The sequence below is a fragment of the Fusarium tjaetaba genome, assembly GCF_013396195.1.
Source record: "Fusarium tjaetaba strain NRRL 66243 chromosome Unknown NRRL66243_c0000487, whole genome shotgun sequence".
In the NCBI taxonomy this organism is placed as follows: Eukaryota; Fungi; Ascomycota; class Sordariomycetes; order Hypocreales; family Nectriaceae; genus Fusarium; species Fusarium tjaetaba.
This window is the reverse complement of record NW_023501683.1, coordinates 1,619-25,242: the sequence shown is the minus strand read 5'-3', so window position 1 is coordinate 25,242 and position 23,624 is coordinate 1,619. Positions and strand designations below refer to the sequence as shown.

Here is a 23,624-nt window from a genome sequence, read left to right as displayed (position 1 = left end):
TTGTAAATGGCATCGAGATCACTACCCTTTAGGCTGTTGTCTTCATTGTCTGCATCAAAACCCATCAATCAGATTTGTTTGTGGCTGACTACACATTAGCCACATCGACGTCATTCCCCAGCCCCAGATCATCATCCCAAATCTCCCCAGTTTCCAGGATAAAAAGGACCGCGACGTCATGCCAATGAAACAATCCTCACCCGTTCACTAAAATAAAAATAAACCCCCCAAAAATTAAGCAACAAATCTCGTGGCATCTAAAACTCTACATCTGCGCCACAACCTAACACTCCCTCACTAAACGATGGACGTTCTTCTCTCCCTCCCAATAATATCCTACCTCATCTCCCCCGCCTCAGCTTCATGGTCCACATCCTTCAACATCTTCTTCTTCTACGTCCAGTGGACAACCTTCGTCCTAACCCACACGCCCTTCCGCGTGCGCCTCATCGGCTCCCTCGCAACGCGCATAATCCTATTCCTCTTCCCCTCCCTCCTGTCGTTACTTTTTGACACAGGCGTGCCAAGCATCGCAGAGTCGATCAAATTTGGCGGCCGTGCTTCGCTTGCCCCGCGGGATACGCGCTTGCTTACGCGACAATTGGGCCTCGTGTTGGTGAACCTCTTGTGCGTGACGTTGCTGGAGGGCGCGTCGCATCTGGCGTTTTTGTATCTCGTCGGTGAGAATGACTTTAATCCGACGGCGTTGCTGCCTTTGCCGTGGCAGTTGGCGAAACACATTGTGCTTATGATGACGGGGCGTGAGGTTTTGACTTATTACATTCATCGCAATCTTCTTCACTCCAACGGCGCAATTGGCAAGCTTCACAAGCGCTTCAGTCACGCGCGATCAGCAGCGCCGTACAGTCTTCTCGTATTTGCAGATCACCCCATCCCATTTATTCTCCATCATTTCTTCCCCATGTACCTACCCGCCATCGCCCTGCGCCCTCACATGGTAACGTACTTCCTCTTCCTTGCGCTCTGCACAGTCGAAGAGGCAATCACCACGTCAGGGTACAGTGTCATCCCTGGCATTATCATGGGTGGAATGACGCGTCGCAGAGCAATTCATTACGCGAGCGGAGGCGATTGCAATTTCGGCGCCTGGGGAGTTTTGGACTGGGCGAGTGATACGGGAAGAGGGAGGGATGTGCTCGATGATGTGAGGGCCGAGGCGGAGAAACATAACGTCAAGGAGAGGTCGGCGGATAAGTTGGATAGCGGTGTGAGTGCTCTTCAGGGAGGGATTGACAAATTGACGAATGGTGATGATGCCGGTAAGAGGAGGAGTTCGCGATTGAGAGCAAGACGCGGCAATTGAACGAGGTCCATTTTCGATTGACATTAAAGTCGTTTCCCAGCAAATAACGTGCAGCCATCTAATAATAAGTGTACAAACTCCCATCCGCCTCATTGCTTGTTCCATCTATTTATATCCCATCTTCTTCGCAAACCAGCTCAGCGTCTCAATGCCGCTCTGTACTCTCATGCCAATTCTAGTGTCCAGCACAAAGGTCTCCCATACCTTGGCGACATCCATCTGCTTCACACACTCGTCGTACTTTTCTCGTCTGTACGCCGCGATCTCATCCGCTGTGCCCTCGGGAGGATTGCAGCATTCTGACCATGCGATGGCGCCTTTTTCGTACACTGCTGCCGCGAGGACGTAGTCATCTTTCGTCGGGCCCTTAAATGCGAAACTGGCATTGTTAGACGTGATACGATTGGGATGTGAAACTTGAACTTACCGGTCAAACTTAAAGACATGCGTCTCCAATAACTCTCTCGCCTCGGCAAACTTCTTCTGATTGCGGAATAACGAGGCGCTGATGAGCGCCCAGGCTCCCATCTCATCAACCTCAGCCTTGATCTTATCCACAACCTCCGTCTTGGCAGTACATCTGTCCCAACTCATCCCCCCAACTGCCTTGTCCAGCTCAGCGGGCCCCATGCGCTTGATGGTGTTCCACATGTAACTCATCTCCAACGCGGGACTGGGCCCAATCGCATCAGCGAGATCGACGCCAAAGCTCTTAGCGCGGTCCTCCCACTTCTGTATCTTGCGCTGGACAAACACCTCGAACGGCAGCTGGCGCGCCATGAAGCGCTTCTTACCCGCTACGCCTGGCGCCTTGCGCAGGTATTCCTCCGCCTTGGCTTTCTGGCGGCGCGCCTCATCCTTGTCTCCCGCGGCGACGGCGTCGCGGTAGAGTTCGACGGATGCGATGCCTGCCATGTAGTAGTACAGTGCGTGACTCCAGTCGTTAAGCTCGAGGCATCGCATGAAGGAGTCGCGCATAAGAGGCCAGTCCTGAATGGCCATTGAATTGAGCGAGAGCTCAAAGTTATTGAGGGCGGTGACCTGCTTCATCTTGGACTCGCCGCCGGTGGTGAGGACTTCAACGGCTTTGGGGAGTTCACGCTCATTGCTATGCAGACGCGCCTCTTCAATGAGCCAGAGTCGCGAGTCGGGATATCGAGAGCGCATCGATGCGAGAAGTTTCTCGCATTTTTCTCGTGGGGGCCCGACGATCTCAGCACCCTCGTCGAAATCTTTCGCATCGGGGAGAATGTCGACTGCGCCGAGGAGAGCGTTGTAGTAAGACAGCAGGACAAGACCAGCGATGGCGCCGTTGACGTTGGCGTAAGCGGTGGAGCGCCAGAGCATACGGACGCCACGCTCACGATCACCACGGAACCCAACAACGGAAAGAAGACGCGTGAAAGCGGGAGGAACCAGGGTCAACATGAGAAGAATCATACCAAAACACATGTTGGCCCCAGAGTGAACAAAGATGTCGAGGGGGTTTTCAAGAAGAACAGAGTCGGACTCGGTAGGCTTCGATCGAGCCTCACGCAGAGGTGCACCTTCATCGATCTTCTCATCCTCGGTGGTAGACGAGCTTGAAGAGTCTCCGTTCGCAGGAGTCTGTGTGCCAGAAGCTGATTCAACCTCAAGTTTCTCCATGCTCTTGTTCAACTCGGTAACAGGCTTAGCAGACAGCGATGCCTCTGAAGTTGACTGAGGCATATCCTTGAGCGTCTTCGCCTCAGCCTCAATAATCGCATCAAGCGTCATGAACGCCTTGCGAAGCTTAAGAAAACTTTTCATCGCATCAATGAGACTCTCATGCAAGACACCCACTACAGCGCCCATGAGCTGCGTCTCCGCACGAACGAGCTCGAATTCTGTGCCAGGAGGATACAATTTACTCCCCGCACGAGCCTTGCCATGCTTCTGAGCTTTTTTGTAGTCAGCCCAAGCTTTTGCTTCACACTCGTCCAGCTTGGTGGTGGTCTCGGTCATGACGGCTTTTTCAAAGCCCAGCACGGAGCGCATGAAGATGGTGACTGCCAGTCCTAGCTGGTGAAAGGACGAGTCTCCCGTCTGCAGCTTCTCCCAAGCTCCATCGATATCGTCGTTCATAATGAGGCTGCACGATGCCATGGCGTCGTCAATGTCTTCCATCTCTCGGGCCATGGTATCTTTGGTGGTGATTGAGCCAGCATCGCTGTTGGCCTCAGTAGCTGGCGTTGCGGTTCCAGACCGGAACCAACCCGCTAAACGACTCATTTCGATGAATCTTTGGAGTCTAATTGACTAGGTGATGTTGAAATGGAAGGGTTATTCTAGTGATATACGCGCGAATTGATGCTGAGCCTCGAATGCTGACGTCTTAGGCTGAATGAGGGATCTTGAGCCCCTCTTTGTGGCGTTTACCCTGATGCTGACAGACGAGACGGGACATCCGCTAGAGATTTTGTGATGATAACATGCAGATTGAAGATAGTCTGTAAGAATGAAGCTTGAGGATAGGAAGTGAGAATGTTTTGGAGGTTGAGTGAGAGAAAAAAAACCACTCGTAATGCTGAGATCAAAAATTCAGTTCCACCTCATCATACTAAGGTAGCTTGTGCTTATGCAGGTAAGCTAAGCCTGCTAAGCTACCTGCCCCCCACCAAATCCGCGGAGTTTAGGCGGGCTTACGCATGAGCTCGGGGCCAATCGGAGCTTGGGACTGACATCATCTGTTGTTGATACGACTCCAGCTTTGGATAATGATCTTGTGCATTTATCCAGCTTGATTAATGATCAAAGAATGGCACTATACTTCAGACCACCATTCTATTTGTTTTGTTTTGACTCTGCTCTATTGTAGGCCACTCCTGAGGCTTTGTTCTCTGTCCACCGCCTCGTATCTTATCTCCGTCCAGAGTCAATCGCCTCGTAGCGTACCTCGTTGACGGATATCGGAGAACAAGAGGGTCCGTCAACTTTATGGTGCCGGCTTTTTCGGATACTCGGAACGGACGAGTCTCCCGTGCTTATCACATAGATTACCGAAGTAATTACCAGTTACACAAAAGATCTAGGGGTCAAACACTCTATGTAGGAACTCTGATGCCTCCGCTGAGATCGGGTTGCGTCATTCAGCTTGCGGTTGGTTGATTTCCCTGGTCTTGGGAGACAACAAGTCACCTGTCTTCATAATTTTCAGATTAACCCTCTTCGACAGTACATCGTTGAAAAGAAAAGTTCTATATTCGTGTTTGGTTGAATCAAATGTTATTTGATAGCTCCAGTTATTAATACTGCTGCGATCGGCGGTCTTTAAGCTGCTAAAGATATAAAGCGAGCTATGGATTTCTAGATAATCGCGACCTTCTCGGACACTGCACCTTTTCTGCTCAACTTGTTCCCAGAAATACAGAAGAAGGAAGCAGGGTTGTCAGACAGAGACGTTCAGAGGGATTGGGCTGTGGTTTTCTTCGCCATGTTCCCATTGAGATACTTAATTGCTTGCTGTGCTGTGTTTTATAGGATGCTTGCTTTTTGCGATAGCAGTGTTGAAATTTTGAAATACATGGGAACAAAACCTCTTGGGTAATTGCAGCCAGACTTGAGTTTTCTGCTTAACATTCGTACCATACAGCTCCGCAGTGATCAGAACCATGCCATGAATCTCATTTCGAATTTCCCAACAACGTACAGCAAGCTTCATAATCAAAAAGATTGTAAGCAAACCTGAGTCAACATATCATCGAGGAATTGTCTGGTGTTTAGGGTATCCAACTAAGACACAGGGCTAGTCTCAATATGGTACAGCACCAAAGCTTTGGGTTAGAGATGCAAAGCCTGTCACTTACAAGAAATACAGATTGAGGATGTAAACAAAGAGATAGTAGTGCCTTGATAGAGGAGGCTATCAGTCGAAGATGCGCAGCGATAATGAGAGTCCGAGAGAGGCTGAGTTGTTCCGGAAATAACTCACGACGGGCGATGCAAGTGGATCTAACCAGATACGGCTAGCTGAAGTCGAACGTTTCAACAGCCATTATCAACCAAAGAATCATGTAACTTCACTCATCTCCGGGCACATAAACACTTTTGAGTAGAGACGTGAAGCATTTCGCCGCTTTACCAAATGAGATGGGAACTAAGGTTACCATGAAGCCTATCATGTTCAATAACAGACTGCAGCGTCCTTGCTCAAATACCAGTGCTCGCAAGTTTCGGGACCGAGAAGGATCGCAACAGGGATGACGAGAACCAATCACACGAGCGCTAAGTCAGATCCCCCAACTTCTCATGCCTTAGTGATAAAGAGTGCGAGATGTCACGGAAGGGAAGTGAGAGAGTCGACGCTTGTCTAAGCGTTGCTAGTGCTTCCAAATGTTATGATTTCTCTGTCCATAGAAGGCCAAGAGTTTACAGCAGGACAGACATTCAAGTCTTCATCTAGGCTTCTAGAGCCTGGTAATGTGAGCTGAGTGAGATGAAACATCTGTGATAGGGTTGTCGATCCTTGCGTCTTGAAACTGGGGGGCTGAGGCACCGAAGGGAGCGGGCCTCTGATTGCTCTGGGCCATTTAGTGATCATCTCACTGCCGTCTTAGCAAGGATGGGCCGTGCTATATCTTCCTTGTTACTGAGCAAGATCTCGACATCAGTGTCGGCCTACCGGGGATTGCTTAAGGTCGTGGTGAAGAAGAGAATATCTTGAAGATTCTTTCATGTCGCAAGATTATACAAACTTCATTTGAGGGCGGTTTAATCAGCAGTAAGTCTCGCCGGCAGCCTGTTGACAACGGGGGCCAATATCTGTCTGACACACCAAGCCACTTACTAGCGGAGACTAGATGAATGGCGAGGCTGATTCCCGCTTCTTAATTAAGGACATGTGCAGGATATCGATCCCTGTAATGCATCCATTGCGCCCACCTGTGAAAGGATCAACGAGTAAGCTATAAGATGTAATAATCCCTTGTGCCGCGTGTCGTCTTTTCTTCCCTCCCTTTCATGTTTCGCATATGAAGTTCCGTCGTTGTAACGTGAAAGATGGCGGCCCGTCGATTACTTGCCATACTGGCATTTCTGTCTTTTCACCAGATAGTAGCCGCTGCATTCACGAACCCACCACCGAGCGACTCGAGTATAAATAATCCTCACTATAAGCTGGGGGAGGAGATTAAGATTACTTGGGAGACGGATGCGGAGTTTACTGATCTTACAATGTGGCAAACCGATACCGGGAAGAGATACAACCTACAATGTAAGTTTATCAAAAGTCAGTGATGAACTGTTTGTTGACTTCGCTGTAGCAAACAGCAAATCGAAGGAGTATATATGGATCGCATCATATCAAGGTATCGACCTCGCAGACGGAAACTCTTTCAGTCTCTGGCTTTTCAAGACTGGTGACACAGGGGCTCTTTTTGCAAGTCATACATTCAACATCACCGATCCTTCGTCTGTAACAACTTCAGCACCAACGGGTACACGAACGAACAAACCGAACACCAAGACAAAGACAAGCGAAGAAAGTGAAACGACTGCGGCAACTGCTTCGTCGACAAATGAGCCCTCGTCGGGGCTATCCACGGGAGAAACTGCTGGAGTGGCAGCAGGTGCTGTCGCTGGATCATTGATTATTGCTGGCGCTGGGTTTATGCTTTGGAGAAGACGGCGGGGTAATAAGGCAGTGCCGTCGACGATCACGGAAGAAGAAGCACCGAAATATGGATATGCACCGGTTGAAGCACCGAGTGATAACGCTGCGAGGCCTGGACCTTGGGAAATGGGAGGGTCGCCTACGCAGTTTACGCATGAGTTGCCAGCTGACAACACAGTACAGCATCGAACATGAAGGGTGATAGGAGTACGGAGTCTGGAAATATACCATCCGTTTATAATTATCTATATAGATCTGATGAGTTTGTAACCACCTCGCATTTTCCTTGACTATTCTGTGCTCACGTTTTAACTGTCTGAATTCCCCTTGATTGAGAAGCCAATCGTCTTCTTCCCGGTCATATCGTAGTCCGGATCTTCTGGAGCACTCCAGCCAAACAAATCAATCAACTTCTCCTTGATATTCTCATAGTTTGCCCCAATTCTCAAGACACGTTCATTATCCAAGTCCAAGATAGTCCCGGCCCTCCCATACAGATGCCACTTCTGCCGACCGTAGTTAACGACTAAATCAGCTGCTTCAATAATCTCAGCCTCAATGTCCTCAACTCGAAACTTCTGTCCTTGATCCGTCAAGTTGGCACTGCTGCCTACCATAACCAAACCGTTATCATCGTTTAGCCGCGCAAGTTCCCGTGAGAAAGGACCTTCACCAATGGCAAAACCTAAGGTACCGTTCTTGACGACCCGGTCAACATTCGGGATGAGATCTGAGGCTGACTCTTTTATTTTTCCAACGAAAGCAACCGTCAACCCTAATTCTTCCGTGAATGTTCGAACGATGGTGTATTTCTCATCTGGAAGATCGTATAGTCGTGTAAGAAGGTCATATGTTCCGATGACGCCCATGGAATGTCCTGCTTTTCGCTTCTTGGCGATAAAGATCCTCTCGATGGCATCAGCGCTCGCGGCCATCATGCCGTATCCGACATCCGTTGGGGCGATTATGACGCCGCCCTTTTGCAAAACTTCGAAGGCCCTTAGAGCGTCCCGCTTTGCATCTGGAAGCTCGCCAGGCCGCGGTGTAATTCGAGATGAGAGGTTGCTAGCCATTATGTCGATATAGCGAACAGTAGAAAGAAATATCAAAGCCAATGGCCGTGAGCTTGCTTATATAGCGATGAACTTTAAGTGGCGAGGAAGGATGCAGATGTTTCTTTGAAATTCTTGACTACAGTTTTGAGTATGAATGAAGAATAAATATTTGACAAGTAAGCACTATTCACTTAGCTTATATACTGAAGTAATTAGATCAATCATGTGATAGCTGCGCATACACTTTGGGTAGGCAGTTCGATAAGTCTCACGCCGGAACGGACGGCATGCAGATCAATCTGTCAAAAGCACGCTATGCTCACAATAGTACGCTCTAAAGTCACCCAAAATGTCTGATCGTTCCAAAAGTTCCAAGCCAAGTTAATCCTTCAGTCTTTTTATATACTATAATATCTAGTACTACTTAGGGGGTAAGAAAACACTAAATATTAATATAAGGTGCTAAAATAAACTTAGTAAAGAGCCCCCTAAATTTAACTAAATTTACCTAAAGATTTTATCACTTAGGGTTAAGGTCCTAAGTTTTATTTCCTCCCCTAGCTACTACAGTATATATTTATAGCATTTCTACAGTAGCAAATTGGTATTTGAAGCTTACGCCAGACGGTAGTATCAAGGTAGACACCATGAACATCCCACAGAGGAGTTTTCAATTGAGATCTAAAAAATAATATTCCAAGGCGTATTCAAGTCTCGAAAAACCAATATCCAAACCCCAAAGACCTACCGTAATTGCCAAGAAACTGAAAACAACAAGCTTACAATTTCTTTCTAATCAGACATCAAGCTCATCCTTCTGGTCCTGCATCCGTTCAGCTCGCTTCTGCTCCGCATGAGCCTTGCGATAGGTTGTAATCAACTCCCTGAGACTCATAGAACCTTTAGGAATACGCGACTCACTATAGGTGTCGTCGTCTTCAGCTGGCGAACCTTGCGTCTCTTCGACGTCCACGCAACCTTGCACCTCTTCCTCTGGATGAGCCTCTTTCCCGACGGTCATTACAGTCTCATCCATCTCATCAGCAGTGATGCAATCTTCTGAATCATCGTCATCAGAAGCTTCACCCATAGCCTCAGCAGCCTCCCGAGCCTCAGTCTTCTTCATAATCGCAATCCAACGAGGCAAGTTCCTCTTCATGTATCCCAACACCAGGCCCTGCTTCTTCTCCCAATTATACGGCCAGCTCTCCTCCCACGGAACCTCAGCACGACGCTTCGAGAGACGGACCAGGTCATCCACATAGACACCAATCTCGACGAGTCTCTTCACCGCGGCGTCGTGCTGGGTGGGATCATGGGTCTCAAGATGGTTGATGAAACGGATGATCTGACGAGCACCGAAGCTGGTGTTGATGATCCTCTTGCGACATGGCTCGTAGTCTGTGTGATCGAGGGGGTAGAGAGATTTGGAGAAGGTATGATCTTCATCTAGCTCAATCGGGGAAGGGAGACGGAGCAGAGAAACGTGGCTGCTTCCACTGGAGTTTCCGCTGTGAAGAGACATTGTGTTAGATGGTGTTTAGAGTGCTGTTAATATGAATTGAAAGAGGTCTGGAGTTGTTGCTTCAGGTCTGAGTGTCAGGGAAGCTTGTTGAATTGTAACGGTTGTATGAGTTTGAACCGTGCTTTATATCCACAAATCCGCAGGAATATGTTCTTTGTCGGAACAACCTGCAACTGGCACAGTTGAACATGTGTAAGAGGCGATGTAAAGGTTAGTTGACAATGCGAGCACTGTTCATTCGCAAAACCAAGGACGGAACAAAAGGAAATTGGAAAGAGATATCGAACATGGACTGACAGTCCCTGACGGAAATAATGTCTTTGCACAACGTCAAGCATCAAAGAGGCATACAAAAGAGAAACAATAGAACAAAAGACCTGAAAACAAACATTTATAGTGACTCAAGAACTCGCAGGCCAGTGTCATGATCAAAGTTCCTGGCCTTTGTCCTTTATGCGCAAATAGTATTGGATTTCTTTGCTTGAATATCAAAGACCATATTTCCGCATATTGTGCTGCTGTTGCTCAACAATCAAACAGATCATATTTAAAGATTTCCCTATATAGCCCGTCCTGTGAGCCGAGCTTGATAGACTAGCGGCTGAATCGAGATCGCGGGTGATGGATCAGTTGGCCCGTAAAAAATCAAAAATATGCGTTCTATTCAAGATCTAGAGTAAATAGGTTTAACACCAACATTCAGTTTCTTGTCTACTACCAGTGACCTTTCGTTACACAAGGTCACTCTCCTTCACCAAGATATCCCGATTTACCTCACTAATATCCCTCAGTCCAGCCAAGTGCATATTCATAGTCAAATCACCACACAGTGCTCTCAGAACATGCCTCACACCATCCTCACCACCCAGCGCCAAACCATAAGCATAAGGCCTTCCAACAAGGACACACTTTGCGCCCAAAGCAATAGCCTTCATGGTATCAGCACCGCATCTGATACCACTATCAAAGAAGATATCGAGCTTATCCCCAACTGCGTCAACAATTCGCGGAAGCATACCCAGACTGCTAGCTCCACCATCTTGCTGGCGTCCACCATGGTTGCTCACCACAATTCCCTGAACACCAACCTCAACACACTTCTTGGCATCGTGAACACTCTGTATTCCCTTGAGAATAATGGGCCCGTCCCAGTGCTTCTTGAGAAATTCAACATCCTCCCAGGAGTGGGAATGGCCGGGGAATACGATCTTGGCCCACTCTCTCGCCGCGTCACCGAGACTAGCCCCTGCGGATCCGCCCTGAGTGGCTTGATAGACTCCACTCGCTGCATCGGTGATATCATAGCCGTGTTTCTCCTTGAACTTCTTTTGGAAAACAGGATCTGTGAGACCAATTTCGACACCGATGTGGTCTGGGTGGATGAAGGGGTTGTAGCCGTTGTCTAAATCGCTCGGACGCCAGCCGAGGACGTAAGTGTCAAGAGTGACGAAGAGAGCCGTGTAGCCGGAGGCTTTGGCACGTTTTAGCATCGAGATGGTAATGTCGTCGTGTTCGCGGCTGGGCCAATAAAGTTGAAACCATCGAGGTGCATCTTTTCCATTCGCTGCTGCAACATCTTCAATACTGGTGCTTGAAGCTGTGCTTAGCGTGTACGGAACTCCAAGAGATGCAGCAGCTCGGGCAGTAGCAGCTTCACCTTCAGGATTGAAGATCTTTTGAACTCCAATAGGTGCAATTGCAATAGGGAAGGGAAGCTTTTGACCAAGAACTGTAGTAGAGGTATCAGAGAACTGCTCATTGCCATTCTCATCTCTGTGACTTGGCACGAGGCGATTCGGAACGATTGACCAGCGAGAGAAAGCAGTCAAGTTGTTTCTGTATGTTGAGCCACTACCACAATTTCCGTGGATGTAGCCCCAAGAAGTTGCCGAGAGCGTCTCTTTCGCCAAAGGCTCCCATTGAGAAGTTTGGAAGGTAAATGCAGGACGTGCAAAGTGAAGACCTGCGTCAAAAATAGATTTCTCGTAGCCGAGAACGTCAGCGCTGGGCGAAGCCATGATAATTGGAAGTTGTTGTTAGTCGGAGTGTTTGGCTGTACACTGTTGAGTAAGACATCGCTGAATGTACTTGCGACTCTGTTATTAAATACTTTTCTGACATGTTTCTGACCTCGGTTATCGTGACAATTGCATCACTGTAGATCCATAGCAATGTCACCGAAGATTCTAGTGTTCAGCCTTACAAGTGCTATGATGTAAATTAAAGCGGTTCGATCGGATATCTCGGACCGGACAAGTGTCCGCTGCATCGGCTTTCTGCCGGTCGTGAACTTCGACGGAGGCTAAAATCCGCCAAAGAGCCGCTAAGACGCTACTCCTTTGAGCCTCATTCGATATGATTGTTTGAAATTCATTACTTGGGATTCTGGTCATTTATTTCCAGGTTTTGGCTGAACGTTGTGTTGTAAACGGTCCGATTGACATGACGTATGGAACTTGGTGAAGATACCGTATGGGCCCTAGAGATTTAATAGTAGCTTTCTGGGAGCCGATTGCTCCCGATTGATATGTATTTTGAACTGGATAATGAGATAGAGTGTATGATGCCTAACCAGGCTACGACAGTCAGACTGGTGACCTAAGATGTACTAGAGTCGAACCCAAACAAGTCATCAAACACTATATCCCGACTTGTGAGCGCCTCATCTCCAGTGCCGTAATGGTTGAAGCCTGTCTGCGACATAGGTACAAAGGCTCCTGGTGCCATCGGAGGGGCTTCAAGCAGAAAGCTTTGCATGATCTGATCGATGTCGAAATCGGAAACCTCCAGGCTAGAGAAGTCGACTGCCGTGTCAGGCGTTGGCTGCTGCGCCACTGACGCGTCGGGCCCTTGATACATGATATCAGGGCTGATTTCAGATAGTTCAGATACATCAGCCTCTCCCAGGTGACCATCTTGGCAGCTTATTGGTTCTATCGCCACAAACTCTCCAACATTAACCCCTAAACGGTCCATAATCCCAAGAAGAATTTTCATCGTTCGCTTTGGAGCGTGACACCATGTCTGCTGTTCGGATAAAATCTCCAAGCAATTTCTGAGACACAAATGCGCTTGCGATCCTGGACTTTTCTGCGCTGCCATGCGAACATGAATCGTGGCACTAACATACGTGGCGTATGATATAAAATATGGCGCTGTCCTAAAGCAAAAGTGCTGTTTGAAGATTTGTAAGATCTGATGAGTCTCTATCGCAGCTGTGACACAGTTGAAGAAGGCTTCGGGTGCGGATGTTTCAGAGACAGATGTAAGGTGGCCTTCCGAAAGAAAAGGACGATAGATCAAGATGACTAGGGAGTTGAACAATGCCCTGGTTGAGTCAGTATGTGAACAAGAAAGCTAAACAACGCACTCACAGCAGTGATAGGTTGTGCGGAAGGACGTTAGAGGAAGCAGGATCGTTCAGATCAACTCTCAAACTGTCCGGCAATCCATCCTTCCAAGATTTAAGATCGCGGGTGAGCGAGTGGGCAGTCTGCCATATTTGATCGGCATTCTTCGTGGCGCTCCTCTCCGCATAAAGAGCACATAGAATACGGTCAATGATAATGCTGAGTTTGCACAGCTGCTCAAACGTGGAGACACTATACGTCGGACAATCCAACTGAAATGGTTGAGCAGAGTACGTTCGAGTATGAAAATCCTCCAGTTCTTCATATTCATCAAGAAATGCGATCGGTACACGGTTATCATGCTCGCGTAACCGAGTTGGACGGCCTTGGTAGATAGACTGGACCTTGTCCGAAACTAAAAAGATCAGCTAGACATAGATATGTGGGTGTTGAGATGCTTACTGAATGTCGCCCAGAAGACACGGCGCTCAATTTCTGTATCTTCAGCAGTTACTTTCTTTGAAGATCTTCGAGCTGGGCCGTCGATGTGCAGACCAAGATCGATTATCATACTAATCGCGATTCCTAAGTAATGCCACGAGAGACTCCTCTCATTACACCACGAAAACAGGGCGTCTGAAACGACAAGCAGCGCCTGGATCGTAGTGATATCACTCTTGAACAATACCTGAGAGCCAGAAGCGTGCAGGGCTTGCTCGAACTTGATGCGATATGGACGCCCAATGGAATTCAGCTTGCCGGTGCTTCGGAGAGCGGCTGCATCAACTGTATGCATAGACCCAGCGAAGAGTATGGCTGTAAGGAGGAGGTCGGAGTAGTAAGGACCTTTGGATGCCATGCCGCGCATAAAGGCTGGGCGATATACGATTGAGCCCATATAGTGCTGGCGGTTCCAGAATTTGGAGAGAAGATCCATGCCGACTTTTGGGTCAACGCCACGGAAGTCAAGCTTTCCGGCTCTGAGATTGACCTTTTCTAGTTGACCTGCTTTAAATTAGCTCTCGGTCTTGAGTGTTAAGTGGTATGCACTCACGTTGCCTAGTTGTCTCTGCCAAAAGTTGGTTCTTGACAAACTCGTCGGAGTTGGGTATGCGAGGCCGGTCTTGAACGGTTCCTATGTGTGTAGCTCCACTAGAAGGGCCATGAAAAGCGGCACCCTCGGGTTGCCCAGTTGATAAATGGTTAGAAGGAGAGACAGCTTGCGCCTTTGTTGGACGAGTCTGATCGCTGAAGCTGTTCGGGGTAATGATAGATTCAACGAGATTCGGGTTTCCATTCAAGTGAATGCCTCCCTGGTCAGCATCAGAATGCACGCTGCTCAACTCCGGACTTCTGGAGCGTAATTGATCTCGTAAACGAGCATTTTCCTCCTCCAGTTTCTGTATGCGCGCATTAGACGGTCTGTTCACAAACGTTAACACCGACCCTGCATGATCTGTTAACAATCTTACCTAGCTTGAGCTATTCTCTGAGAATAGGTGCACTCGATAGCCCGACCCTGGCAATTTTCACACTTTGGCTTCGCGTTATCGCACCCAAGCTAGAAGAGGTCAGCAGATACGTTGCACCGTGATGATTACATTGCTACCTTCCGCCTTCGGCAAAAGTCACAGGCGGCAGATACGCGCTGGGGTCTACGTCGCGATGTCTTCATGATGGCGGGACGGATGGTGATGGGCCGTGGTATTGAAGGAACATGATGGTCCGCTCACAAGGGACGTGATTGAGGTGAGGTATTTCGATGACATAAGCGGACAGACATTCCCGCCACTCCAGCTCCAACTTAGCTCATAAATTCATATCATGTTACGGCTAAGATATGACTGTGACGTGGCTAAATGTTTCTTCCAACATTGAGACTATCGAACACTTCTAAAGACACCCCTAAGCTCGTACAAAAGCACTTCAATCCATCGCGGATTCTGCAGGTTATAGTCTCCAGAAGGGACCAGCGGTACAGCAGCCGCTAGTACGTCCCTAACGAGCTACGCGCCCCCTGAACTCGTCCTTTGCCTTGCTTTCCTTGACAAGATGTTTCGCGCAATAGTTACGAGACTCTTTCACAACACGAGTTGGGGTGTCGCATTGCAGATTAGACTGCGCCTCATATTTCTCGTCGCATTGTTCGAATTCGCCCATTTTTGTGCAGCCACACCTGTAAGTGTTGTAAATTTGATTACACACGGTGCTTCTTGCTTCAGTCTGTAGACGCAGCCTGTGTTAGCTGATGATACTGGTCACCAATACTGAGTCACTCACATTGGTGGTAGTAGGAACGAGAAACGGTTTGGAGAAGAAGATATGGCAAAGTTATATGATAAAGTTGTGGACTTGGAGGAAATGAATGAAAGCTTCTGATGGGTTTCAATCAAGCTTTATGTTATTTATAATGATTCTTAACAGTACAGTATATCTTCTAGTAGCGGAATAACAAGATGTATAGCGCTTCGAGGCATATGATGATTCGGTTGTATTTTTAGATTCTTCAAATAACCGCTGCTACTCTAGCACATGAAACGGCAGTACGCGCGCGCGAGGAACAACCAGTACCCAGTGAGGCTTAAGCGCCCGCCCAGACCCGAGTTTGTTTCCACGAGTTGTGGGGGCACAAGCTTGATAAGTTGATGCTCTGTGCCTGGGCGCAATACAAGCTTGGAGTCAAGAAAACTCCTTGACGACACCCTGATCCTTCATTCAACACTATCTCTGATACATTTATCAACATGTCGCACATCATCTCAAACCAAATCAGCATTGTGCCGAAGTCGAACATCGAAGTCCTCAACCAAGAAATCGACGATGATGAAGGACTGTATCGCATTCGGGCCGGCAACCGGGTACATTATGTGACAATTCCAGGTCCTGGGAGTCCCAATCCCATTTTTGAACAAGACACTCTCTGTCGACCACATCTTCTCGTGCCCGCGCTTCCCCCATTCCCAGACGCAGACTGGACGAAGATGCGGCTTTCCCGGGCCCAGGATGGCAGCGTTCAATCGGATATTTCTTTCGAACCGTTGGACAAGATTGAATGCACCTGGCATCCACGACAAATCAACATACTGTCCCTAAAACGCATCAAGTATCACAAGCAGCGCATTCGAGAAGTCGAATATGAGGGGAAGACTGCGATATCCAAAATTGCCATTCTTGAGTGGCTCATTCCACAGATTGAGCACGAGACGAGGATGTACGAAGCTCTAACCAGGTTGCAAAGCCCTGATGAGGACAGGATGACTCCCGAGGTCCTGGGTCATCTCTTCGAAGGCGGTAGAAACATTGGTTTCCTGTTAGAAAAGATAGAGGGCGAATATGCGACACTGGCTGACCTGCCGAAATGCGAGGCGGCCTTGCGCAGGTTGCATGAGCTGGGGTTTGTCCACGGAGACGCCAATCGCTACAACTTTATTGTCGAGCAATCCACTGGGAACGTCAAGATGATTGACTTTGAACATGCTGAGCAATACGATGAGAAGAAAGCCAAGGCTGAGCTTGAGGAACTGGCAGCCGAGTTGACAGATGACTCAGGGCGAGGTGCACCAGTCACTTTCATGTATCGTTAGCAATAGAAACATAATCCTCATGACAGTATTTTCCTTAGTTCCCCATATTCCTTAGTAGCTTCCGTGATCCATAGCAGTGTTCAGCGTGACTTAGCAGCCCATCACGCGAATGTAGTCTCGTAGTCAAGGCAAAAACAGGTCGTTCTGGTCTCGTGCGCGGGGGACACAATAACGTGAGGATAGTTGAGGGCAGAGATCCGTGCTTGAAATCATTGTATGTGACTTGGCATCCCTTGCAAAGTTGCCCCCAGTCCGCTCTCGAGTCTGTGATGTACGGCACACGTAGGCTGGATACACCTGCGAACGGATCATTGCCGATATTAGCCCCTTCTGAAAGTTTTGACATGTCGTATCCTGGTGCTTCCAGAGGCGCTTCATGATAGCGCTTAAAAAGATAATATTCTTTCCAGGATATCGCCGGCGGTTGCGGGATCAACTGCGCCAGGTGTTGTACAGAGCCGTGGATTTTGATGGCCAACGTTTTAGCTGATTTCACACTGACCAGCTGGCAAGGTTTGCGGTGCAGCTTTTCAGGGCCCCTGACAGAGTACGTCCCGGGGATGATACGCATAATATGAAGGGTCTGGACTTGTCGTTGCGTCAAGACGAAGTACTTTTTAGCCATCGGTAGCGTCATCATCCACAGTCCTCTGTTTTGGAAGAGGCACTCGAAGCAGACCCTCTCGCATGTGGGCAGATATAGAAAAGCCCCGAAGTCTGAGCAGGAAACGCAGCGAGAGGATTTGAGGGTGCAGTATACGTCTGAAGCCGGGTAACAACCAACAAGGTTCGTCTTTATCAACGCCGTTGGAACTTTGGGTGCATGCTGAATCACCTGCCGATACGGCAGAAAATTCTCAACGACTCTCTTGCCTCTCAAGGAGACACGTGAGACACGCGAAAGTGACTGAAAATCCAGAAGATTGAGTGTGATAACGAGTAGCTCTGCTGGTAGAGTGTCGAGCAGGCCCAAGGATGATTCAGAGCGCTCCGGGTGAATCGATGATGACGTTACTGGGACTATGTCCTGGATGACCCTGCCGAGATTAAGCTCAACATCACAGGTGAGCTGCGAAATGATTTGAGCATCAGAATATGTCTCCATGCTTGTTGCGCACGGGGGTCTGAATATTGGAAATGAATTATGTAGAGGTTAGGTGGAGAGCACTGAGAATATTAGAGCCAATAAACAATACAATCGACGCGCGACGCGTTTGGGTGGCGGATTACATAATGATCGCTACCGTTGCCCTTAGGGAGCAAGAAAACACAAGACCTAAGTTTAGGATGACAAAATAAATTCTATAAAAGGTATGCTAAACTTATACTAAGTTACCTAAGCCTTTTTATCACTTAGGGTTAAGGTCCTGAGTTTTATTTCCCCCCTAGCTTACCTACCTAGTAGGTATTCGGCCGTGAAACAGCTCAGCTTTTCGAAACTATACGGCAAAAATATTTTATATATAATTCTAGTTGCTTGATCGAGTGCTGAAAATCAATCTCGGCATAACTGAAATTCTACACAACTCCGACATGACTCTTTTCATTAACATTACGCCTATAGCTAAGGTACCTTAGGTATAATACTTTCCCTTGGCGGTCTAGCGCTCAGCGATCACCGATAGCCTCGGCTAACGGAAATCAACGAGCCGGTCAGCAACGTCTAAGGTATATAGTTTATCCAAATCGACTTCCTTTATTGTTGAGAAAGATTTTTCCATGTGTGACTTTTCATGCTACGACGGTGTAAGCCCCGAGTGGCTTGCCCTCGAAGCATCCTTACCGCCGCCAGCTGTACCGGAATTACCAATCTCCGAAATGAAAAGCTTGGCGAACCAAGAACGAGAAGCTGTCGCCAGAGAGTCAATGATCAAACTCGCGCCTCAACTACGGATACAGAACCACGATATTCCCTCTCGTGATGGGGGCATTATACCGGCACGGAGTTACCGGCCAGTCGATGCCCCAGAAAAAGCCTTGCTCCCTTTGCATATGCACTTCCAGGGCGGTGGATTCATGTTCGGCACGCTGGATGCTGAGGATGCGATATGTGCACGTATAGCCGTCGGATCGAAGGTGGCGGTTCTAAATGTTGATTACAGACATACGCCGGAGTTTGCGTATCCGACACAATGGAATGATGCTGAGGACGCTTTCGAGTGGGCTCATGATAACATGGAATCAATGTTCTGGGACCCGGACAGAGTCATTATTGGCGGAATATCAGCTGGTGCTTGGCTATCTGCGTCTTTCACCTTACAAAAACATCTGAATCGTGTAACAGAGAAAAGACCTCCCATCGCAGGCCAAGTCCTCATGATACCCTGTCTGGCACACCTTGATTGCTATGAACCGCAGATGAGAAAGATGAAAAGCGAGTCTATCTCATCTTACAAAACAAATGTTGCAGCGCCGATGCTTACCGTTGAGGAACTTCGCTGGTTCACAAATCTGTTGAAGATCGAGAACCCAGATGTTCATGATTTGAAGATCAACCCGGGGAATGCATCGCCAGAACAAGTAAAAGGGATGCCTCCTACTGTTCTTGGTGTAGTAGGCCTGGATCCTCTTAGAGACGAAGCACTTCTCTATGGGAAGATGTTGGCAGAAGCTGGGTGAGTAGCTGATATATGGGTTCTTTGGAAGACATTGGCTAACATGATTCAGTGTTCCGACCGATGTAAATTTGTTCTTGGGGCTGCCCCATGGTTTTAGATCGCATGAGGAGAAATTATCGGCGTACAATAGATGGGATAAGGTCATAGAGGATGGCGTTGGCTGGATTTTATCAAAGCCTGTATGTAGCGAGTTTCATGTAAAGACATAAATCAGAGAGGAGCTTCAATGCAATCATCATTATGTAACGTGCCTCTATCTAAGATACACCATCTATCAGTCGCTATGCAAACGCCACCCAATGCAAATACGTCAACAGAGAAACCGATAGACCTTTTTCCACCTGGGCCAGCCATGTCGTTCCTCCCGTTCTTGCTCCGCCATAACATGCACACGAAAGTATCTCCGCCCCGTCACAACATCCATATCAGGCAGACGTACAATCTGCGTACGATACCAAGCCTTATGAGATAGATAAAACAACAAGATAATGGGTATCGCCAAAACCTTCAAAAAGAAATTCTGCGTCAGTCCCGATGCACTCCTGTCAATACCAGGCTCATTAACAGGCGAGACCGCAATCCAGATCTGAGAGGCCAGCACGAGGATATATCCAACAAAAGCAAACCACGCCCCTGCGACGCCGACATGAGACTTGAACGGTAGTTGGTCAAGCGTATGGGCATTGTAATACCAAGCTTTTCGAAACCGGATATAGCATAAACAGATGCTTCCCCACGTAAATAACGTGCTTAACGCACTGATCGAGAGAAGCCAGTTGAAGATGGAATCGTGGAAACTGACATCTGCGAGGAATGCGAGGAGACCAATGCATGATGCGAATAGTATTGCCATGAGCGGACGGCCTTGTCGATCCACGTATGCAAAGATCTGCGGCGCATGCGACTGTTCCGCCAAAGCAGCTAATGTTCTCGATGATCCAAAAACCGCTGAATTCCCAACACTTATCACCGCCACCAAGATAATTGCATTCATTATACTCGGAAGCAAAGAAGTCCCAGCCTTCTCAATCGCAATAACGAACGGACTCGCCGTCGCATCAGCGACATTATCACCGCCGACGAGTCGTTTATCATCAGAAGGTACTAATAGCCCAACTAGCATTAGCGCAACGATGTAGAATATCGTGATACGCCAGAAAACCTGTTTAATAGCTGTCGGTAATGATTTCCGCGGGTTAGCTGTCTCAGCGGCGGCGAGACCGATGAGCTCTGTGCCTGTGAAGGAGAATGCGGATGTAACGAGGACGCTGCAGAAGCCCTTGAAGCCGTTGTTGAAGGGGCCTGGGTTACGCCAGTACATGCCGCCGATGTAACCGCTCTCGGGCTCCCCGCCGACATTTATGACGATGGCGAGTAATCTAGGCCGTTAGAATTGGGAGGAGGGAGAGGGGGGTTGACGTACATGAAACCGACGATGGCGGTGATCTTGATGAGAGAAAAGATAAACTCAGCTTCGCCGTAAGTCTTGACGCCAAAGAGGTTGATGATGACAATAGCGGAGAGAAATATGGCCACGAATATTGACTTTGTCAGATCCGGGTTCCAGTATCCTATCGTGAACGCCCCAGCAATTATTTCCAACGGTAAGATGAACAACCATTGTAAGCAATAACTACAACAGTCAGTAAAGGGAAGTCAGAGATTACAGTCAGCTTACTTCCAGCCCATAGCAAACCCCCAAGACGGATCCAAGAACCTCGTCGAAAAGGCCGAAAAGGAGCCCGCGATGGGAAACATGACACACAACTCCCCAAGACATTGCATAGTACAATACTGCATCGCCCCAAGCAATAAATACGAAATCAACAAACTCGCTGGTCCGCCTCTATAAAGCGAAGCTCCCGACGCGACGAACAATCCAGTTCCTAACACCGTATTAGCCGAGATTTGCCGAGACTGGAAAAAGTGAAGCTGACCAATCGCACCGCCAAAGGCAATCATTTGAAGATGACGGCCTTTTAATTCTCGCGCAAGTGCTGTGTTCGCTGTTTTGGCGTTCGCAGCGCGTAAGTCGTAATATCGCTCTGGTGCATCGCTGGGATGATATCCTGGAAGAGGATCTGCGCGTCGGAAGCTATGAAGCCATGAGGTCCGTGGTTTATGAGCTCGTATACTCCACGAGTAGCCCATTTCTATATTAAACGATTGCATTGTCTGCGCATCGCGAGGATCTTTCATCGTTTGCGGGGGAAAATGAAAAAAGATGACAAGTTTGGGGGGAGGGGATGACGTTGGAACGGGGGTTGGATGACGATCATGAAGAAAAGTCTTCAGAAGGGCGCGTTCTGGAAGGTTTCTAGAAGGGACTTTTGGGATATGCGCGGTTTACTTCGGGTGCAGATTGTCGGAGCGTTAAGCCAATGATGGGACGCGGGTGTGCCAAAAGAGGACTAACAGAGACGCCAAAATGCAGTCTGCCTCGTGAAGATCAGGAGAATTAAATGCGGCGCAGTGAGGAGAGTGAGTGAAAGAAAGATGAATGATTTGAAGCAGAGATGATTGATTGAGGAGGGGGAGACCGCGCAACGTTTCACTTGAGTGGGATCAGCGAGATTCCCACTTGGTTCGTGCACTGTTACTGGGTCAGGGTTATTGCCTCACTCTGTAACTCTCATGCCATTCTGTACCTGGAAGGTCAGTCACTGGACATGTCAAGTCGTCCCTTGTGTTGGCTGCCCATGGGGAAGAGAGAATCTGGCGACATCCACACTGGGTCCGGGGATGGTCCAGGACCTGGTCCCTGAAGCCATCGTGGTGGGCTATTACGTACAATAAACTGCTTCTTACATGAGACAATCAAGTAATCATGAACGGGTATCAACAAAGTAAATCGTAATTATTTTCATGTCCTAATATACATAATTATCGCATTCAATTATCCCTCGTCGGCTGCGCGCGCTGAACCTGTTTAGATCCCCCCGCAATAACAGCCGTCGGTGGTTGTCGATACACAAAATCATCACGATCCATCTTGCCCGTCAATTCATCCCTTGTAATAAGCGAATCGTGGCTCTGCGTCGGACTCACAGGCCTTTCACCCGACTTTCGCAAATCCTCATCTTTAGAGATGGAGTCGCTCGTGTCATGCGACTTTGCCCAGATCCCCTCGGTCGTACGAACATGATCCTCATCCTCCCACTGACTATGCGCCGTGCGTGTGAGTTTCGTAGGTTGTGATTGGGAGCGCGAGTTGGAGTAGCCGGAGTAGCTGTTTGACTCTTTGAACTTCTTGCGCTTGACACCGCTATCGCGTAAGAAAGATCCTAGCGCGACGATGTTGCCTACTGCTGTGGCGGCGAGGATTTCGATCGATGCCCACATTGTGCGTACGACTTGGAGACCGTGCGCTTCGATGATGCGGGGGATGCGGTAGAGTGTTATACCGACTGTGAGTAGACCGAAGCTGAAGAGCATTATGAGGAGGACCTTGCGCTTGGTGGCGATCTGGGTGGAGAGGATGATGGGGATGGGAAAGGCGATGAGGACGAGGTCGGTGAAGGCGTTGCAGGCTCCCATTGTGAGCATCTGCACGAAACCCTGGCGGCATTGAGGGCCTGGGTCGGGAGTGACCTGCCAGTAGTGAGGGAAGGGCTGACATTCTGCGAGGTCGCTTATAACGACGGCGAGGAATGTCGCTGCGAGGGTTGCGCGCATGGCGTGGATCATAATACGATGTGATCTTCGTCTCGTAGCGCCAGCAAGACGTTCAAAGAACTCAAGCGTAGTAAGTTTAAGAATCCAAAGACTAACACATCATTAGGTTCATATCATCAATCAGTGAAGTCAACTTACATGGAAGCGTAGAATACTCGACTCGCGAGGACCATCTTACTCCCCACGATCCTCTTATCAATATCCGCATCACTCAGTTTCAACCCATCCAAGTTGACGTTATTCGTTCCATTCTTGAGAACAAAATGAACACAGATAGCCCTTAGAACCAACGGTATAAGCGCGCCGGCAGCGATCTTATCCTCCTTGAGTAGTTTCTCGACTCGTACGTATCGACCCGACATTCGCGTGAGGATGATCGCCACACAAAAGACCGTGATCCACCATGATACAAGCAGCGTCGGCTTATCCTCATAGAACTGGCGCGCATCGGGGGCGTCCGAGTAGAGCGGCATATCGGCGGGCTATGGCCCTTGCAGCCTTTCAAAAGTTATAATGGAGCCAAAAGTTTCGATAATCAGAGCATTTAAACAGTTAAAAGCAAAAGCAAAAAAACGAGGGGAATGCGGGACATTAATGAATTGATTCAACACTGCAGCAAGGGGCGCAAGAATGGCCTGCCCCTGGTCAACTTTATCAAAGGGCCCAGACAATTCGAGGTCAGACTTAGCGGCACAGTTGGGGTTTGGCTGCGGTTGAGGCACGTCAATGGAGTTTGACGCCAGGGGGCATGCAGCCACTAAAAGCCTCCATCATAGGTGAGTCGTTGACCAGAAGCGCAATTGGCTCGATCTCGAACCAATAGAATTTGCTAAAGGGATCACATATGAAACTGTTACCGAT

The 23,624-nt window shown here is 48.5% G+C and overlaps 11 protein-coding genes across 11 annotated transcripts; 4 read left to right on the top strand and 7 right to left on the bottom strand.

The window, feature by feature from the left end:
* Positions 1-304: 304 nt before the first annotated feature.
* On the top strand, positions 305-1,324 carry FTJAE_13851 (uncharacterized protein; the record flags this gene model as incomplete). Its single annotated transcript, XM_037347034.1, has 1 exon — positions 305-1,324. One exon carries the CDS (start codon positions 305-307, stop codon positions 1,322-1,324), a length of 1,020 nt encoding a protein of 339 aa, XP_037199135.1.
* Positions 1,325-1,429: 105 nt separating this feature from the next.
* FTJAE_13850 (mitochondrial outer membrane IML2) lies at positions 1,430-3,577 on the bottom strand (the record flags this gene model as incomplete). Its single annotated transcript, XM_037347033.1, has 2 exons — positions 1,430-1,703; positions 1,752-3,577. The coding sequence occupies 2 exons, from the start codon at positions 3,575-3,577 to the stop codon at positions 1,430-1,432; spliced, it is 2,100 nt and encodes a 699-aa protein (XP_037199134.1).
* Positions 3,578-6,517: 2,940 nt separating this feature from the next.
* Positions 6,518-7,151, top strand: FTJAE_13849 (crumbs 3; the record flags this gene model as incomplete). Its single annotated transcript, XM_037347031.1, has 2 exons — positions 6,518-6,557; positions 6,607-7,151. 2 exons carry the CDS (start codon positions 6,518-6,520, stop codon positions 7,149-7,151), a joined length of 585 nt encoding a protein of 194 aa, XP_037199133.1.
* Positions 7,152-7,264: 113 nt separating this feature from the next.
* FTJAE_13848 (DHBP synthase like alpha beta domain protein) lies at positions 7,265-8,029 on the bottom strand (the record flags this gene model as incomplete). Its single annotated transcript, XM_037347030.1, has 1 exon — positions 7,265-8,029. One exon carries the CDS (start codon positions 8,027-8,029, stop codon positions 7,265-7,267), a length of 765 nt encoding a protein of 254 aa, XP_037199132.1.
* A 778-nt stretch (positions 8,030-8,807) lies between these two features.
* On the bottom strand, positions 8,808-9,536 carry FTJAE_13847 (uncharacterized protein; the record flags this gene model as incomplete). The annotated part of the gene is made up of 1 exon (XM_037347029.1): positions 8,808-9,536. The coding sequence occupies one exon, from the start codon at positions 9,534-9,536 to the stop codon at positions 8,808-8,810; it is 729 nt and encodes a 242-aa protein (XP_037199131.1).
* A 731-nt stretch (positions 9,537-10,267) lies between these two features.
* Positions 10,268-11,554, bottom strand: FTJAE_13846 (L-lactate dehydrogenase (cytochrome); the record flags this gene model as incomplete). The annotated part of the gene is made up of 1 exon (XM_037347028.1): positions 10,268-11,554. One exon carries the CDS (start codon positions 11,552-11,554, stop codon positions 10,268-10,270), a length of 1,287 nt encoding a protein of 428 aa, XP_037199130.1.
* A 580-nt stretch (positions 11,555-12,134) lies between these two features.
* Positions 12,135-14,561, bottom strand: FTJAE_13845 (Nit-4-like protein; the record flags this gene model as incomplete). Its single annotated transcript, XM_037347027.1, has 7 exons — positions 12,135-12,405; positions 12,667-12,864; positions 12,911-13,301; positions 13,349-13,891; positions 13,941-14,308; positions 14,359-14,447; positions 14,496-14,561. The coding sequence occupies 7 exons, from the start codon at positions 14,559-14,561 to the stop codon at positions 12,135-12,137; spliced, it is 1,926 nt and encodes a 641-aa protein (XP_037199129.1).
* A 1,069-nt stretch (positions 14,562-15,630) lies between these two features.
* FTJAE_13844 (uncharacterized protein) lies at positions 15,631-16,470 on the top strand (the record flags this gene model as incomplete). Its single annotated transcript, XM_037347026.1, has 1 exon — positions 15,631-16,470. The coding sequence occupies one exon, from the start codon at positions 15,631-15,633 to the stop codon at positions 16,468-16,470; it is 840 nt and encodes a 279-aa protein (XP_037199128.1).
* Positions 16,471-18,288: 1,818 nt separating this feature from the next.
* FTJAE_13843 (AB hydrolase superfamily) lies at positions 18,289-19,089 on the top strand (the record flags this gene model as incomplete). The annotated part of the gene is made up of 1 exon (XM_037347025.1): positions 18,289-19,089. One exon carries the CDS (start codon positions 18,289-18,291, stop codon positions 19,087-19,089), a length of 801 nt encoding a protein of 266 aa, XP_037199127.1.
* A 309-nt stretch (positions 19,090-19,398) lies between these two features.
* On the bottom strand, positions 19,399-21,287 carry FTJAE_13842 (amino acid transporter AAT family; the record flags this gene model as incomplete). Its single annotated transcript, XM_037347024.1, has 3 exons — positions 19,399-20,467; positions 20,512-20,721; positions 20,965-21,287. 3 exons carry the CDS (start codon positions 21,285-21,287, stop codon positions 19,399-19,401), a joined length of 1,602 nt encoding a protein of 533 aa, XP_037199126.1.
* A 693-nt stretch (positions 21,288-21,980) lies between these two features.
* Positions 21,981-23,236, bottom strand: FTJAE_13841 (uncharacterized protein; the record flags this gene model as incomplete). The annotated part of the gene is made up of 2 exons (XM_037347023.1): positions 21,981-22,854; positions 22,902-23,236. The coding sequence occupies 2 exons, from the start codon at positions 23,234-23,236 to the stop codon at positions 21,981-21,983; spliced, it is 1,209 nt and encodes a 402-aa protein (XP_037199125.1).
* Between the last annotated feature and the right edge of the window lie 388 nt (positions 23,237-23,624).